We start from the raw sequence: 18,977 nt of genomic DNA, 5'->3' as shown, positions 1-18,977 counted from the left end.
GAAGAAAGAAAAAGTGAGGTTTCTTCCATAAAGAATATTGCAAAACAGAGATCAAAGGCGCAATTCTAATCCTCAATCTGTGCAATCTAACTTGGTTTACAATTAAAGAACGATTTTAATCGTTAAACTTTTAAATTTTATTAAATGTTTGTGGTAATGCACCAAATGAATTACAGACGTATATAAATACACAGGCAGCTGTTTGTAATTTGCATTTTTATCAGTTTTGAAAGAGCACAATGTACTTCCTGCATCCTATTTTCAGAATTCGCATTTTTATCATCTTTGACTATCCAGTATGTAGTATGGAGGACTTGAATATCTCTTTCTTTGAATTTTCATTTTTGATTGTAAATCAGATGATGTCTGGCACTTTTCTCTTTTCTAATTTTTCTCTTCTCTCAACTCCGATTTCTTTACTTACTCCCATTTCTTCTTGGCTCTAATAATAAAATACACAAAATACTTCAATTATTTTCTATTTCAGACTTCTTTGGCCACCAGCATTTTGTATTTCTTTTGCTAATTACTTGCCACAAATCTAAAGGCAATACAAAAACTAAGTTTATCATTCTAATTCATATATTTTCAAAATGCCAAACTTAATCCACTTCTTTTTGATGTTTACTGTGTTTTGAATTTAGATGGAGGATTGGAAAGGAATGGAAATGATACTATATATAATGCTGCACTGCAGGACACCCAGAATGAACAAAATGAGCATTTCACTAGATGGGGACAGGAACCTCCATTCACACCAGCTACATCTCTATCAGAAAGGACATGCGGCCTCAAGGGAAAGGCAACAATGAGAATGACCCCTCTAGTCCCTTTAGCTCCTGCCCTCAATTCCCACGGATGCTCGCACTTTCCTCTCCTATTATATTATCTTCAGAGCATCCAGCAACATTTTCCCAAAAGGCTCCTCTCTCCATTAACATTTCTGTGGCCTTGACTGCCAGAGCCCTCGAGGAACAGACTGGCTGCAGCTTGTGCTTTGTGCCTCCATCCCTCCAGCAGTCCATTTGTCCACTGGGAAATGGTGAAACTGCTGTTCTGTGCCCTAGCAGAAATATGTGGGCGGAAAAACACGAGCTAATCTTCCTCTTCCTATTCTGGTGATGACAACAACAATTAGGAAGGATAAGAGTTTCGCTTTGATGTTACAAAGTTTTCAGTCAAAAGCTCAGCAAATAAGAAAACACTTTGTTTTATTATAAAATCGATTTAATTTCTTCACTCTAAGTTTCCATTCTTCCTGGCATAGAAAACTCATTTAGTCCTTTGCACATAAATTCAATCCAATTCGGTGATTTCTTAGTCCCTTCATTTTATATTTCAGTCACATTCGGATTTAAAATTCTTTCTCAGGGTTTTCTCCCTACTACTGATCCTAAATTTCTAAGGTTGGGACAGGAGAATGGTTGCCGCTGAGTGACAGCTAGGAAGAGAATATAATTACAAGTCTTAACACGTCTGGATCTTGTGCTGGGCTCTTATTTCCCTTGAGTGGTGGCCCAGATCACCTAGTCTGTGGTTTCTCAAACTTTAATGTGCATCCTATTCACCAGGGTATGTTGTTAAAATGCAGTCTGACTCAGCAGGTCTGAGATGGAGACTCCACATTTCTAACAAGCTCCCAAGTGATGTCACTGCAGCTGGTCCTCAGACCATTCTTTAATTAAAAAGGGTTTGGTCAGTGGTTTCAACTTGGCTCTCTGGTAGAGGCAATCTATTGAGATTACAGCTAAGTATCCCCTGATACACAACAGGTATCAACAACAAGAGCATCTTTCTGATGCTTATCCCTTCAGTCCCAGCCAGAAGACCCTGTGTCTACCCATTGGTCCTCTCTCCAAGGAACTCTATCCCACTTGAGGTTCACAGGAATGTGTGATACCCACCCATGCAATCTTGGCACTTGGAAATCTTAAGAAGCCGTTTCCAGCCCTCCCCTAATAGATATGGTTTGCCTTCTCCCCAACACAGCTAACACTGACAAAGTCTCTCCAAAGTTTCATTGCATCTGGGAAATGCATTACAGCCATACATGGATGGTACATGCTTTGTGTTCTGGAGTGACCCTTCCTTCCCCAAATCCTTCCGTGATTAATGTTTAGCTATCTGGCATAGAGGAAGAGAAAGCTACTGGAATACAAGAGCAGTCACTGGCACAGGGATGGGGGAGGAACACATCCTTTAATAATCCAAATGTTATCCTGACCATAAGGAAACCATAGGAGTAGAAGCTGTAGCTCAACAATTTCTCGTTTCATCCAGGCTTTTTAGAAACTCCTTACCTCCTTCTCCCCTAAAGTTAAGTACACATAAAGTTAAGAGAAAATATAGTTGTTGGGAAAAGAGAATAATTTAATCAGACCCTCTCTCCTTAGGTCAGGTTGGGGGTGGTTCAGTAAACAAATTGTGTGTGTGTGGGTGGAGTTGGTGCACATGCCCAGTGTCACCACCTTGGCTGGCATCTGCCTCAGGCATCCGTTCCACGCAGCCATGCTTTACAACCTATGGCTTCCAAGGATCTGTTTGCCAGTTACTTAGCTCATGGACCTGCATGTAAGGGGTCTGGTGACCCAGCCTGGTGTGTGAGGGGTTTGTGACCCAGTCTGTGAATGGGCTTGAGGGGTCTGTGAAAACCAGACCCAGCCCTAGCTCGACAACTGGCCCGGCTGGCAGGATTACAGGCAGGTAAAAGTAGCCAGACAACTGGCATGGTTGTGCAGCTTTACAATTGGCAATGTCGACAGGATTAAGAGCTCTACAATTGGTGTCACGAACTGGATAAAGTAGCATGACAATAGTCAATTAAATAGCACTGCATCAGAGTTCTCTTGCAGTACAATATGATCTGGGAAAACATGGGGGGGAAAGAAAAACAGTTGTCTCCACTCGGTTCATTCTGGGAAGCTCTGGTTTAAGAGTTCATGGATTTCAGATTATTCTGATAGTTCTAGGCTACTTATTTAGGTAGGACATTCCTATCTGGAACTTTTTCTGAAAGGTTTAGTTGTCTGAGAAGTAACTGAAACCATTTTATCTTGTGTGGTTTTCCAAACCTACTGAGACGGCCCAGGACATGCAAGGAGAAGACACCAAGCTGTTTAGCAAAAGAACAACTTGAGATCAGGGTTACCGCAAACCTCCCCAGGATCTCCATGCCCTTCCAGAGCACACGGTATAACAGTCACTAGGAACCTCCTGCCTGAGAAACTTCATCTTGGATGCCATGTCAGCCTGCTCCAGCCAATATTTGTCTATGGTAGACATAGTAAGGCTTTAATATTTATGTCAAAATATAGTTTTACATATTTGCATTGTAGTGCAGCAAAGAATGCATCTTAATATATTATACGATGGCTGCAATTACTATGCTTGTTGCTGAGGAGAGAACAATACCAAGAGGTTTTTTGGTAACATAAAAATAGATAGAAAGGAACATAATAAAACAAAGTAAAATTAAATTGCTTGTAGACAGGTATCTACTAAACTAATTCAGTGTGTGTATATACCTTGAAATTTTTATTTATTTTAATGTTTTCTAAAATATGTTCCTTGAACTAAAAAACTTGTCATTCACATTTTCAGAATTGCATGATATATAAAATCACCAGTAAATATTTACCTGTATATATCTTTTCAGTTTTTGAATATGTTTTTGAAAAAGGAATTCTTTTTCGCCAGGCTGAAGCATTATATGATGGGGATGCATATTTGTCTGAGAAAAAAAGAAGACTGGAATTAAATATTTTATAACTTAAAATCATATTCCAAAGGTGTTTCAAAGTTATAAACATCTCAGGGGTGAAGCTACTCTTTAAGTAATTCATTTTACCATTTCAAAGCTAAGGCATCAAGGATACAAGTGAGTTTATTAAGCCATTTAACTTATTAGTGGACATGGTTACAGATCTCTTAACTGGCCATCGCATTCCTCAAATAAGGCTCACTCCCCTGAGGCTAAGACAGAGGAGAGTATGATATCTGAACATAATCAAAATATTTCACTGCCTTGCTTTACTAGGATTTTATGTAGAATTCTGCTAATGTTTATAGAGCTTTAAAAAGAAAGAAAAAAACCTATGAAGTACAGCCCAAGTCTATTTCCTTCCATAAAGTGACTTTCATGATTACTCTGAAACAGTGAGTTCACTGCCCCACAAAACCAAAGCATTTATGTACTGACCTGGTCCTTAAATACTTTTCTCTGACATCTCTACATTTCAACTATTACCGAACAATATTATACTCGTGTTTTCAATTATTACTATGCAGCTGTGGTTCTCAAGGCGTGGTTCTCAAGGCATGGTTCATAACAATACCAAGAATTTGCTTTTTTCCCTGTGTTGACATTTGCACTAAAGTTGTAAAAGCAACATAGGGTATAACCACTGGCACCTTCACACAAATACAGACTTTAGCAAAAACTGTTCTAGTACTCCTTGTATTCTTCACAGCAATCTACTTGCAGTAAAATAAAAACATTAACAATAATAAATAAAAGTAATGGTAAGATATAGAATTAAAAGCCTGTTTCACTAAGAATATCTTTATTTATATACATGATACCTATATATCATTCTATTCTAGAACAAATAGAAAAATAATGTAAATAAAGCTAACTTCTACTCAAATCATAAAAGCAAGAAACGAGGAAAGACATAGAGTCTTTACTTATATTTCCCAAAGTACACAACTGGGAAAATACAAACACACTGTGAACTGGGAAAATACAAACACAGAATTATACAGAATTGAGTAGCATTTTGTTAAGTTGAGAGAACTGAAACCCAACTCCAAAAAAGCTAAATTCTGAGAAGGGAAGAAAAAGAGATTTGGTTTCCTTCTCCCCTGTGGCCTTGTATTTCCTGACAATATACTATGACTTTGCCTATTACATGATGAAATGATTTAAGAGCAATCTGTGCATGGTGGGAGAAATGAGAGGTTGACAAAAATATTGCCATTAACCCCCAAACTAACCCTTTCAGACAGTAATCACAAAGGCCTAAAGAAAAGCCACGGCACTAGACTGACAATAATAATTGAACAATGCAGTTCGTGGAACAAGAAAATGTCAACCATTTAAAAACAATCCTCCACAATGAAATAAAGCTATCTGGGGGGAACAGAGTGCAATGCTCTGAGACAGAACCCTAGGAAGGTACAATGTCAAGTCATCTGCACCCAACATGAGTTTTCTTCCACATCCTTTAAATCATGTGCACTTCTGTACACAGAAGAAATCCTCTCCCTAGCCTCCAAGATGTTATGGTGGTGATGTCCTAGGAAAAGAAGAAGGGGGTGGATAGCAGTGAAGATTAGTCAAGCCATTGGGAAACTCCATGGGAATGCAAATCACAGACAGGAGTAAACCACATCAGTAAAGAGCCTCACCTGGACAGAGGTTGAGTTTGGGTTCCTTGTTTACAACAGCATTATTATAGGACCCATTTGTGGGTCTGCTGCGGGAAGGCGCATTCAATGAGACAGTCCTGACAGCATTTTTCTGAACATGGATATAGGATGCATTTTCAGCATTTCGGTTTTTATTATTGCGATGGTAACTCACTTTATTTTGGGGATTTGAAGCCTGTTCTGCTGCAAAAGAAATCAGGGAGAGAGGGAGGGATAAGACAAACGAGTTTCACACTCATAGATAACATATTGCACTTTAAGTATTTGATAGCACAATGGAAGATAATGTAAGCTAAAAATTAAGTTTGGAGGAGCTGGGTTGACATCTAAAATAACATTTATGCTGCATGACAATGATTTATTTTTCAGGTAAAAAATATTTGCTATTTAATCTCTTTTCAAATTATAATTTAGAAATATCAAATACATGGATGCTTTACCTCTCCGCATTCCAGGACCAGGAAAGTTCTTTGGTTCATCATAAATCCATTTTCTTTTCTTCACACCTTTAAAATGAGGCTTCCTCACTGGCTGGACATTGTTCACTTAGAGAAGATATACATTTTTACAGTTTTTTAAGAAATGCATTCATCTGAAAATTACTGTAGGTGATAATTACATATCTGTGCATTCACATGTCAAACAAGAGAAGAAACTAAATGTACCACCCTAATACTTTATTTTCTAGAACAAAGGGTGATTTATTTTTAAGTGCCAAAAAAAATCAATCTTGGAAATAGATTGATGAGAAAACCTTCAATAAGTAGCTTTCCTCAGAGAAAAATTCTTTTCTCCAAAGGAATGTGTGGATTCTTTTAAAAGAACATAAAATTGCATTCTAAATATAATTATAAATCTCATTATAATGTTATTCTTAAGTAATTTTAGAATTGTTATTTTCAACATAAATCTTTTTGTACTTTTTTTAGGCAAAACTACTTTTCTTAAGATATTGGATTAAGGTAAAATAGTGAATTTTACTTTATATTTTTAAGGTCTTAGGAAGTTGAGTGTACAGATAGTTTGGTCAAACAAGACAGAACAATGAGAATTTGTAAGTGCTAAGATCATTAAGTTTTTTACTTTTTACTTGCAGATTTTTACATCAAAAATTTTATATGCATTCTCAATTTTCCAGGAATTCTAAGGTACATTTCTCCAGAGAATCTTAAAACAATTTGGTAGAGGAGGGCATTCTGTTATTTATCCATGTGGGGCTCCTGAACATTCACCAGTGACTACTGCACAGAGAAAATAAACATCAAGTGCACATTAGCTCTCTACAACGGACTAAGAAATCTGTCTTTACCCTCGCTCCAACCTCAGCTTAAGCTTTAAGCCCTCGATGAAGTGCTAATAATTCACCTCCTCCTCAAACATCATGTGCCACCTCCATTTCCAAGCTCCCAGTTCCAGGATTTGGAAACCGTATTTTTAATAAGCACCACAAAACTGAACTACCTGGGGGCAAGCCGTCATGGTTCCCTTCAGTGCCTGGCTGAGATCCAAGAATATTACAGGTGTTCAATAAGTGAATAAGGACTGAAGAAAGGAGGGAAGGAATCAGGAAGATTCACAAGTCTTAATTGTATTGAGAAGTAGCTCAGAATGTCAAGGACAAGCCAAATCAAGAAAAATAATCCAAAACTAAGCTGTCAATATGTTCCTCTATGGGTGAAGTTTAAAATATTATACTAGTGAAGTTTCCAAGAAGGAAGAATATTATTAATTTTAATAACTAAATTAAACTAGGGGGAAAGCATATAATTTACTAGGACCTACATTTCAATTCATTATCAGAGTTAGTAGAGAAATATTGTGTCTTTAATTCTTAACTCTGAATAATTTTCAAATCATTCTTTTTTCTTTTCTTTTTAAAATTCTATTTTTAATAAGCAAAAGAGATCCATTGATAAGATGAATATATGTAAGGCCAAAAAGTGATAGAGCTAATGTCTCACTTGAAGAAGAGTCCTCTCTGCACTTCATACTGATATTCTCAGTAGCATTTAATACATGGGTTGTAGATACTAGTCGGGTAGTTAGGGAACACTTTGCATGAGGACTGTCCCTGTTATCTTTTAAAGCAAATTAAGAAAATAAAATGTCAATATTAGAAAAAGAAGCATTTCAGTTGGTATTTCACTATTAAACATTACATAATGGGCACACCTCTTTAAAATATATATATGCATATTAATTTTTAAAAATCATCATTAAAATTCCCTAGTTGCCACATTGATCCCCAAATTCATCACTAACAAAACTTAAAAATTTAGAACTACAGCCTTTATCTTCAATATGCAAATGATTTAGTCACAGAAATATTTTTAATATCTCTGTACAAAAGAATTAAAAGGTTATCAATTTTATAACAAATGGATCCATGTAAATTGGGGTTCCGAAAATATTTTAAATATATTAACTTTCATTTGTTCTATGCTTTGTAGCAGGAGTATTCAATAAGGGCTTTCCACAGTGATGGAAATGTTCCAACTCTGTGCTGTCCAATATGGTAGCCACTAGCTACATGTGGCTACTGAGCACTTGGAATGTGGCTAGTGCAACTAAACAATGGAATTTTTAATTTTATTTAATTTTAATTAACTTGAATTTAAACAGTCACACATGGCTGGTGGCTACCATCTTAGTATAGCTTTAGAGTTTCTCCGATGGAGTAGGCAAAAGTTTTCCATCACTGAGTGGCAGAGAGAGAGAAAGAGAGATGTATATAGTATTTTACATAAAAATACTTTAATTTGATCATGAGCTCCTTGTCCTATGCTTGAGAATATTTAACAGTAGGGAAAACGATAAATGAAATGCGTGTGTACTTTGATGGAGAGTATATGAGGCCCTCTAATTACAGGACAGCTATGCTTTTAATCTGTGACTGAGAAAGGTGCCCACAGAGAGGTACCAGCTGAAGTATTCTAAGCACAGTAAGGGCGTAAAACTACAGAGGACGTATTTCATCATATCTATCTCTTGATTATTCATAGATTATATTTAGCAATAATTATAAAATAGGGAAGCCATCACAAGATTAATATTGTTCAATGTGTTCACAATGTTTCTAACGAAATGTAGTCATACTTATATTATTAGTAGAAAATGAGACTGAAAAAGACTTGGTATTACAATGCAAGATAGCCAATGACTTTAGAGCTAGAAAGACTCCTAGAAATTATGTAGTACAACAGGATAATTTTCAGATAAGAAAACTAAGGCTAAAAAGATGAAGTCCCATGGTCAAACAATAAGGGACAGAGCCAGGACTGGAACCTTAGGGCTCTTAACTCCTTTTCAGCGTATACTCATGTTTTGATTTATCACTGTTCTTCTTATATTGGATTCTACAAGACCTAGCTTCATGTTTAACTTATCTGTCCAAATTAAAAATCGATCAAAACTATAGAAAAATTATTTACCTTTAGTATTTGAACATTTTGACTCGGTGATTTCTTTCTCTTCAGTTAAAGCTTCACTTTCATCTACTCTAAGAAATATGATCCTCCGTGGAATGTAACAGTCACCTCCTACGAAAAAACCTTACTGTCAGTGGCAGCAATGGCAAAAAGTGCTACAAAACTGCCTTTCAATACAGGAAGATTCTCTACAATATTTCTTTTGTTCACTTCGGTTTAAACACTTCTCAGTAATACCATTCCCATCTCTCTACATATCATATGTGCTTAGATTAATAAATGTGTGTTAATATATACATGTATGTCAATACCTAGTATGTAAACTAATTGCAAGAATGTTCACATATTCAACAAAATTAATTTTCTTTTAACTTCCAACAATCTTTAGTTCCACTCTTTAGAGATACTCAAGAGTAAATGTAACTTATCTTTCATATAACACCTTCAGATTTCTGAAAGTAGTTTTCATTTTCCTTAAAAAATCTTCTTTTTCTCAGGAAAAATCTTAATAGCTGCTTTAAATATTACTTATGTACAAACTTTCCAGATCCTTCATTATACAAGTTACCCTTTTTTAACATAAAATATTTGTTTCAAATAACCTTCTTTAAAAATGTGAACTAACTTGTGGAGGAATCAGTGGATCTAGTCTAGTAACAGTTGACATTTATGCAGTATTTTTATATGTGCCAAACCCCCTACTGAGTATTTTAATTTTGTTGTTGCTATTGCTGTTGCTGCTGTTTGTTTTTGGTAGCTGGCCAGTAAGGGGATCCAAACCCTTGACCTTGGTGTTATTAGCACCACCCTCTAACCAAGTGAGCTAAGCAACCAGCCCTCTACTAAGTATTTTAAATGGCTTATCACTTTTAATTGTCTTCCTATACAACTAATAATTCAATGTGAGTTTACCTTAACTATTTGGTAGTGAAAACACATTACCGAACTGTTTTGAAACACAGTGGCCAACAAAAAAAACACTTTTTTTCCCTCACAAACTATATCATGTCAGGTTTTTTCCAACTTGAAGAAAAGCCGCCATTACTGTCTTGAACCTAAATGAAGACTTTATGTTCATCACTGACTTTGCCTTGTTATATTTGGCTAGTTGTTCTAACAAATCAATTCCAGACGTCTGTAAATTTTATAAACATGTCTCTATTCACCCATTCAAGAGATTTAGACATGTAATCATTTATTCTACAGTATTTACTGAGTGCACATCATGTGTCAGACATTTTACTACAGAGATTTACTTATAGTAACTGATTATATATGGTTCCTGGCCTCAAGGAGCATACACAAAACCAATGATTAAAATGTCAGAATGAGTTTTGGTTTCAGCCATGACCAAATGGTTTATGTCAGAATAACTTTCCTGCCCAAAACAATTATAAAATACCAAAACAAACTAATAGGAAAATAACCCAATGCATGCATGGGACTGTAATGCTGAGAGCAACGGAGGCGCACAAAGTAATTTCCACATTCACATTCACCCTGGCTTTTTCCCTGACTGATTTACACACACTCACTGCAGATTTTTTTCATGAAACATTTCTAATTCATTGTTCAGGGAAATACGTATATCCCAAGCAGAAAGGGACCAACCAACTAAGCTAAAAGAAACAACCCAAAGTTTGGGTTGCCTAAGTGGCTTGAACTTGAGGGAAAAGTCTGAAAGAGGAAGATAAAACAAGAAAGTTCTCCTGAGATATGTATAAAATTCCCTTTAAATTGTTGCCTGACTCCCACACTTTTCATGCACAAAGTGGGGCCCTCAGAAACTGGCAAAAAGAGCATGTGGACACTAAAGAACTGATCAGAGATTTCAGCAGCAGCATACTGCTGGGGAGTCAAAATTTGGAGTTCAAGCTTCACCAGGGTAAGGAGATCTTAGCAAAAACATCCCGGGCTTTCAGTTGATAATCTGAAAAGGCAAAGTTTTAGGAGTAAGGGCCTTGTCCTAGGAATACGAAATAGACCTGCAATGAAAGGGCAAAAAGCACATTGTCTACTACATCATCCCTTATAAAGCCTAAAATCAGGCCTTGACAGAAAAAAGGTGGCCTGCTGATAGTCTAGCTGCCTGCCAAAATAAAAAGTTTCTTTATAGGAAAACAATAGCTTTCATACACTACATAATTTTTTATTCATAATGTCCAGCATCTAATAAAAAATTAGAAGGCATACTAGGAAACAAAACAACTGATCAAAAACCAGAGGAAAATGAAAGAGATCCAAGGATTATCAAACATGAATTTAGAAAAAATAATGTGACTAATATCAAAATAAAAGACTAAAGGGGACTTTAAGAAGGAAATCCATTAAAAGGTCAAATAGAAATTAAGAATTTAATACATGGATTTAAGAGCAGAGAGGAAGAAATTAGTGAATAGGACAGAGAATTGGCAGAAAGTGTACAGATTTATCCAAACTAACTAATAAAAAGACTATTACAAATGGGCTAGAGACTTAAAAACACACTGGACAAAAATGAAAATATCAAAATGGCCAATAAGTTTATGAAAAGGTGCTCAACATTATCAGTCTTCAGGAAAATATAAATTAAATTACAGTGAGATACCACCAACCACCAACCGGAATGGCTAAACATTTAAAGGACTGAAAATACTAAGTGTTGGTAAAGATACAGAGCAAGATTACCCCAAATAAAATGAATGCATATGTCCTTTAGAAGGCATGTACAAGAATGTTAATTATAGCCCCAAACTGGAAACAATGTCCATCCAAGCCCATATATGCTCATGGTGTTCACAGTCTTTTGTAAACATATGCAGAGTGGTAAAAAACTTGGGTCACTGGACCCACACATTCCTAGCTAGGGTACAAAAAGGTAATATGATTGGGATTCTTGTTTCAGTTTTCATACAGAGATGACCAGAGAATGGAGACAGTAGGGGAAAGCACAGGATAGTACAGAAACTCTGGCTCTGGGGCCAGGTGGATGAAGTTTGAATCCCAGCTCTGACACCTATAAGTGGAACAGCCACAGGAGAGTCACTTTAACACATCTGAAATTTGTTTGTTTTCTCTTTTGTAAAATAAATAAAACCTATCAGGATGAGTAATTTCTAGGATTTAAAATTATAATCTATGTGTGATAAGTATGTGTATTACGTGTGTGTGTTTGCGTACATATTTCCCCTAGGAGCAATAGTTCAGTATTTACTAATTCAGTGCTCATGTCAACTTTACAGAACATAATTATGGGGAAAAATGAGAATCAACTGTGTGTAGATGTGTGTGCATCAACTGTGTGCATGTATATATTTTTTTACATATATAGAAAGAGATGTGTGATATACACACATATACACCATATATCTCTATGTCTCAACATAAAATTATATAGCAATGTAAAAGAGCTACTGCTACAATCAACAACATGGATCAGTCTAATGCTGTTAAGTAAAAGAATCCAAACTAAAACAGTTCAAACTGTAAATTTCCACCTATATAAAGTTCAAGAAATGCAAAATTAACCTATGATAACAGATATCAGAGTAGTGTTTACCATTAGGAAGGGTCTCTTCACTTGGAGAGGAGAAGCCTTCTGTATTACTATAAGTATGGTTATATTGATGCATATGCATGTAAAATTTTATAGAGCTATATACTTCAGATTTGTGTACTTTATTAAAATCAAAGCTCAATAAAACATTGAAATAATATTAAGACTCAAAACAATGCCTCAAGTGTTTTCCTTCAAGTTGAATATTGAGTCATTAATTATAATTTTAATTTTTGATTATCTTCCTTTCAAAAATGTCTTATTAATACAGGGATCTAAATATGTTTATGTTGCTCTCATACACATATATAGGAGATTCTTCTATCCAGTGACTTAGAGAATATTACAGTGCCTGGAAAATCAACAAGCCTGACTATGCCAGAAACACAGTATCCCAGATGATGGAAAATTTTAACATTCTTTTGCTATGGTTCTTCAACCAGCTTATTACTCTAACAAAATTATTTAAGTGTAATAACATTCTTACTTTTTCTAAGTCATAACAAAGTAGGAAATATACTTATTGATGTCACAACGTGAAGGAAAGTTTGTTTTTTATACAATAGCATCGGTTATTAGTGGTTGAAATAGCCTTTTACTAAACAAAAAAGCAATATAATTTAATGATATTTCACCAAAATGTACAATTAGAACTGGCCAGGTGAAGTGTATCACAGTTTTGTTCTCTGCTAGGCTGTACAGACAGTATAAACTCCACTGGGAGAATCTGCCAATGTTTCTGATTTATAGCTCAAACTTACCGCTTCAAGGCAACCAAACAATGACAGCTAGTCTAAAACTGCTGCCAATTCAAGAAAGGAGAGGAAAGAATCAAATTACTTCGGCACCAGAAAAAAAAGAAAAAAGAAAAAAGGTAGACAGAAGAAAATGGCTGAAACTGAATGAAACGGGGATGGCAGAAAGCATCACTGATGAGCCTCAGGCATATTGGAACTTACTGGGACCTGCTGTCAACCTCCTTCTCACACACATTCTTCACATCAGCCACATCTTTTTCCTTCCTCACAAAAATATATTTTTTTCAAACAAAGGCTTAGAATTTTCTGTGAAAGGATAAATGTTCCAAAATGCTTATGCCAAAAAGCAGTTTCAAAATGTTTAAGCTATAATACATAATTAGGATGCGATGCCTTGGCATAACTGATACACATATTTGAACACAACTGCCTTAACGTAGACTTACTCAAAGGATTTCCTAAGCGCCTCCTCTGTTTATAGCTCTATAGCATATAACAGCATATTCCTGATACCTGATTTCATTATAGACTGGAATTGAGCCTAAACATACACACACACACACACACACACACACACAAATCAGATTTTTCATAAAAATATGTGAAATGGAATGTCTTGCACACTGAAAACAATTTTCCACAAGGTGTTTAGTAGAGATACTAGCCTCTGAAAGCATCTGATTTTGTGATGTACCTCCAACCCCCTGAATTAAACATGAAATAGATAAAAAATAATAATGGAACAAAATTAGTTATGAGAGAGAAAATTCAGACTCATTTATTGTATGGTGATATGTTCAGGATCAGCCTGTAATAAATTAACTCACCTCCATTTTCAAAAGCAGCAATGTCAGTTCTCGGTTTCTTATCCAATGATGTTTTTATCTCACCTTGCCTTTCAAATAGGCTTAATTTTGTTGGAACTGTAAGACCATCCCCTAAAAATGAGAGGAAATAAAAGTCATCCCAGGAATCATTAGATGCATAAATAAGACATTTATGATAGAATTCATGATGAAAGCAAACAACTTTTAAAAAGTTAAGGCAAATATTGTTTACGCAGTGATCTGAAGAATAATAAATTTATAAGTACATGAGGTTTAAGCAAATTTTATAATTTTCAACAAAGCATCAAGCAAGTATATCATTCTATTTGGATTATTTATCAAATGACAGTTTTTAAAAAATTAAGCAATCTAAAACTATTGTCCGTTCATAACACATTCAGCTTATTTGATGTTTTTCATGTAATGAATTTTATATTTCTTTTCTTTTTATCTATTCAACATGACAAACTTAATAAAAAGTGTTAAGAGTCACCAATGACTAAAAAATGCTACTTATTCTGTGATAATTAAATTATTCTCTCGGTTTTCCTTATACATCTCTGGATAATTTTCTTCTAAAACAAACCATTAAAAGCAGAATTAAAAAGTCATGACATCCCAAGATGGGCAACTAAAGAGGTCCGGCACTAGTCCCCTCCCCATATAAAGAGACCAAAACAACAGATAAATATATTTTTACTGGAATGACTGAGAAAACATGTTGCATAACACCAGGAGAGTGATGACATCCATGTGAAGCATGGAGGAAGGGAACAGCACCTTAGAGAGCAGAACAGAGCATCCAGGCTTTGCACCCCCACAGGGACTGGCCCAGAACCAGGCAGAGAGAAGAATACTTTTACAAGAAAGTCTCCCCCTTCAAAAGCCACTCCTAGAATTAAAAGAAGTTACTGAACCACCACATGCTCAGACATCAAAGATATGACATCAGAGATATGAGAAGCATGAAAAAACAGGGAAACATGACTCACCCCACAAAAGACTACAGTTTTCTAACACCAGACCCCAAACAATAGGAAACTGATGAATCACCCGAAGAGGAATCCCAAATGCAATACTAAGGAAATTCAAAATGATGGATGAAAAAATAGCTAGAAATCACAATGAAGTTAAAAAGAAATTTCACAACCTGTATGAGAAATTCAACAAAGAGACACAAACAATGAAAAAAAAAAAGGAATTCAGGGAAAAATCCTGGAATTGAAGAATTCATTGAAAAAAATTTTTAAAAACACAACTGAGAGCATAAGCAGCAGGCTAGAACAGCAGAAGAATCTCAAAACTAGAAGGCAGTCTTTTAGAACTAATACAAAGAAAAAGAAAAAAGAATTTTAAAAAAATGAGGAAAACCTACAAAATCTTTCTGATAACCTTAAGTGTACTAACATCCATATTATGGGTGTACCAGAAAGGGAAGAGAAAGGAAAATGCATTGAAAGCTTGTTTAATGAAATAATAGCTGAAAACTTCCCAAATATTGAGAGAGATATGGCCTTACAGATCCAAGAAGCTCAAAGATCCCCAAACAGATTCAACCCAAAAAGGGCATTATACATTATAGTCAAATTATCAAAAGTCAAAGACAAAGAAAGAATTCTAAAAACAGTGAAAGAAAAGCATCAAATCACCTGTAAGGGAATCCTCATCAGGCTAACAGCAGACTTCTCAACAGAAACCATATAGGCCAGGAAAGATTATGATGACATATTCAAAGTACTAAAAGAAAAAAAGCAGCCTACCAAGAATACTATATCCAGCAAAGCTTTCCTTCAGAAATGAAGGAGAAATGATATCTTTCCCAGACAAATAAAAACTACAGGAATTCACCACCACAAGACTGGCCCTTCAACAAATCCTCAAGAGAGTCCTATATCTGGAATCAAAAGATGTATGTCACCATAAATACACAAGAAAGAATAAAAATCATGAGAATATCAGATAGGCAAATGAGAACGAGAAAGAAAATATATTTTATCACTTATGAAAAAATAACAGCAAAGATAAAGAGAAAGAAAGTAACAAAAGAAATATAAAATAACCATAAAGAAATAAATAAAATGGCAGGAATAAGGCAATATCTTTCAATAACAACCTAGAATGTAAGTGGTTTAAATTCACCACTTACATGATATTGACTGACTGAATGGATTAAAAAAATATATCCAATTATATTCTGCCTGCAAGAAACCCACATCATCAATAAAAGACACACATAGACCAACAGTGAAGGAATGGAAAAAGACATTCCATGCAAATGGAAACCAAAAACAAGCAGGGGTTGTTGTACTTATGTCAGATTTCAAACCAAGATAAAATAGATTTCAAACTAAAAGCTATAAAAAGAGACAAAGACACACACTAAATAATGATAGAAGGATCAACGCAGCAAGATGATGTAACAGTCATAAATATACATGCACCTAACATGGGAGCAACCAGATATATAAAGCAACTGTTATTGGATATAAGGAGAGAGATAGACCCCAACACAGAAATAGTTGGAGACTTTAACACTCTGCTCTCAGCACTGGGAAGATCATCTGCACAAAAAATTGGCAGAGAAATATTGGATGTAAACAGTACATTAGACCATATGGACTTGGCAGACATATACAGAACATTTCATCAAACAATAACAAAATATACATTCTTCTCTTCAGCACACAGATCATTTTCCAAGATAGACCACATGTTAGGCCACAAATTATGTCTTAACAAATTTTAAAAGATTGAAATCATACCAAGTATATTTTCAGACCACAATGGAATAAAGTTAGAAATTAACAAAAAAACCATTTGAAACTATACAAATTCATGGAAATTAAACAACATGCTCCTGAATGACCAGTGAGTCAAAGAAGAAATAAAGCAGGAAATCAAAAATTCCTTGAAACAAATGAAAATACAATTACAACTTACCAAAACCTATGGGATACTACAAAAATAGTGCTAAGACATAAGTTTATCGCAGTAAATGCTTACATCGAAAGAATAGCAAGACTTACAATGAACAACCTAAAGTTAAATCTCAAAGAACTAGAAAAACAAGAACAATCTAATCCCAACACAAGTAGACAGAAAGAAATAATTAAGATCAGAGCAGAACTAAATGAAAAAGAGACTAAAAGAACAATACAAAAAAAATCAATGAAGTAAAAAGTTAGTTTTTTGAGAAGATAAACAAAGTAGACTAACCAAAAAAAAAAAAAAAAAAAAGACAGAAGGCCCAAATAACAAAAGTCAGAAAAGAAAAAGGAGACATTACAACTGATATGAAAGAAATACAACGAATCATTAGAGACTATTATGAACAACTATACACCAATAAATTTGAAAATCTGGAGGAAATGGATAAACCTCTGGACACATACGAACTACCAAGACTAAACCAAGAAGAAATACAAAACCTGAACAAACCAATATCAAGCATAAGATTGAAGCAGTAATCAATAGTTTCCCAACAAAGAAAAGCCCAGGAGCAGATAGCTTCACTGCTGAATTCTACCAAACCTTAAAAGAAGAATTAATACCCATCCTTTTCAAAATATTCCAAAAAATTGAAACAGAGGCCATTCTCCTGAACTCATTCTATGAGGCCAGTATCACCCTGAAACCAAAACCAAAGACACAACAAAAAAAGAAAGCTGTAGGCCAATATCCTTGATGAACATACATGTAAAAACCCTCAACAAGATATTAGCAAACAGAATACAACAGCACATCAAAAAGATTATCCACTATGATTGTGATCAAGTGGGAGTCATCCAAGGGATGCAAGGATGGTTCAACATACACAAATCAATAAATGTGATATACCATATCAACAAAAGCAAGGACAAAAACCACATGATTATCTCAATAGACACAGAAAAAGCATTTGACAAAATTCAGCATCCCTTCATGATACAGACCCTCAACAAATTAGGTATAGAAGGAAAGTATCTCAGCACAATTAAAGCCATGTATGACAAACCCACCAACAACATCATCCTGAATGGGGAAAAACTGAAAGCTTTTACTTTAAGAAAGGAAAAAGACAGGGATGCCCACTCTCACCACTCCTATTTAACACAGTATTGGAAGCATTAGCCAGAGCAATCAGGCAAGAGAAAGAAAAAAAGGACATCCAAATTGGAAAAGATGAAGTCAAACTGTATCTGTTCACAGAGGACATGATCCTATATATAGAAAAACCCATAACCTCTACCAAAAGAACTCTTAGAGCTCATATAAGAACTCAGTAAAGTTGCAGGATGCAAAATCAATACACAAAAATCAGTAGCATTCTTATAACCCAACAATGAACAAGCAGAAAAAGAAATCAAGAAAGCAAGCCCATTTACAATAGCTACCAAAAGAATAAAATACCTAGGAATAAATTTAACAAAAGAGGTGAAAGATCTCTATAATGAGAACTACAAAACACTGCTGAAAAATTATAGAGGACACCAAATGATGGAAAGACATTCCAGGTTTATGGATTGGAAGAATTAATGTTGTGAAAATATCCATATTACCTAAAGTGATCTACAGATTCAAATGCAATCCCCATCAAAATACCAAATATGTTCATCACAGAAATAGAAAAAAAATCCTAAAATTCATAGGAAACAACAAAAGACCCTGAATTGCCAAAGAAATCCTGAAGAAAAAACAAAAAACAAAAAGAAACTGGAGGCATTACACTACCTTACTTCAAACTATACTACAAAACTATAGTAACCAAAATAGCATGGTACTGGAATAAAAACAGACACATTGGACCAATGGAACAGGATAGAGAACCCAGAAATCAGCCCAGGTTCCTACAGCCAACTTATCTTCAACAAGGGCAGCAAGAACCTACATTGGAAAAAGAACAGCCTCTTCAGTAAATGGTGCTGGGAAAACTGTAAATCCATGTGTAGAAGAATGAGACTAAACCCATCCTTCTCACCAAATACCAAAATCAACTCAAAATGGATTAAAGACTTAAATA

At 35.1% G+C, this 18,977-nt stretch overlaps 1 protein-coding gene across 2 annotated transcripts in view; it reads right to left on the bottom strand.

Annotated features, from left to right (window-relative positions):
• Positions 1-416: 416 nt before the first annotated feature.
• The window catches only part of C12H12orf50 (chromosome 12 C12orf50 homolog), a 46,627-nt gene continuing 28,066 nt past the window's right edge, over positions 417-18,977 (bottom strand). The window contains exons 7-13 of one of the 2 annotated variants that reach the window (XM_063115523.1): positions 13,979-14,089; positions 8,862-8,969; positions 7,392-7,508; positions 5,871-5,975; positions 5,410-5,613; positions 3,638-3,730; positions 417-442 (exon numbers count right to left, since the gene is read on the bottom strand). In XM_063115523.1, coding sequence (XP_062971593.1) covers positions 417-442; positions 3,638-3,730; positions 5,410-5,613; positions 5,871-5,975; positions 7,392-7,508; positions 8,862-8,969; positions 13,979-14,089 — 764 coding nt within the window. The remainder of the gene's footprint in view (positions 443-3,637; positions 3,731-5,409; positions 5,614-5,870; positions 5,976-7,391; positions 7,509-8,861; positions 8,970-13,978; positions 14,090-18,977) is intronic. The other variant, XM_063115524.1, reaches the window with a different exon arrangement.

Source organism: Cynocephalus volans, chromosome 12 (genome assembly GCF_027409185.1).
Source record: "Cynocephalus volans isolate mCynVol1 chromosome 12, mCynVol1.pri, whole genome shotgun sequence".
Lineage (NCBI taxonomy): Eukaryota > Metazoa > Chordata > Mammalia > Dermoptera > Cynocephalidae > Cynocephalus > Cynocephalus volans.
Note: the sequence above shows the minus strand (reverse complement) of the source record. Positions and strands in the feature narration are given on the sequence as shown.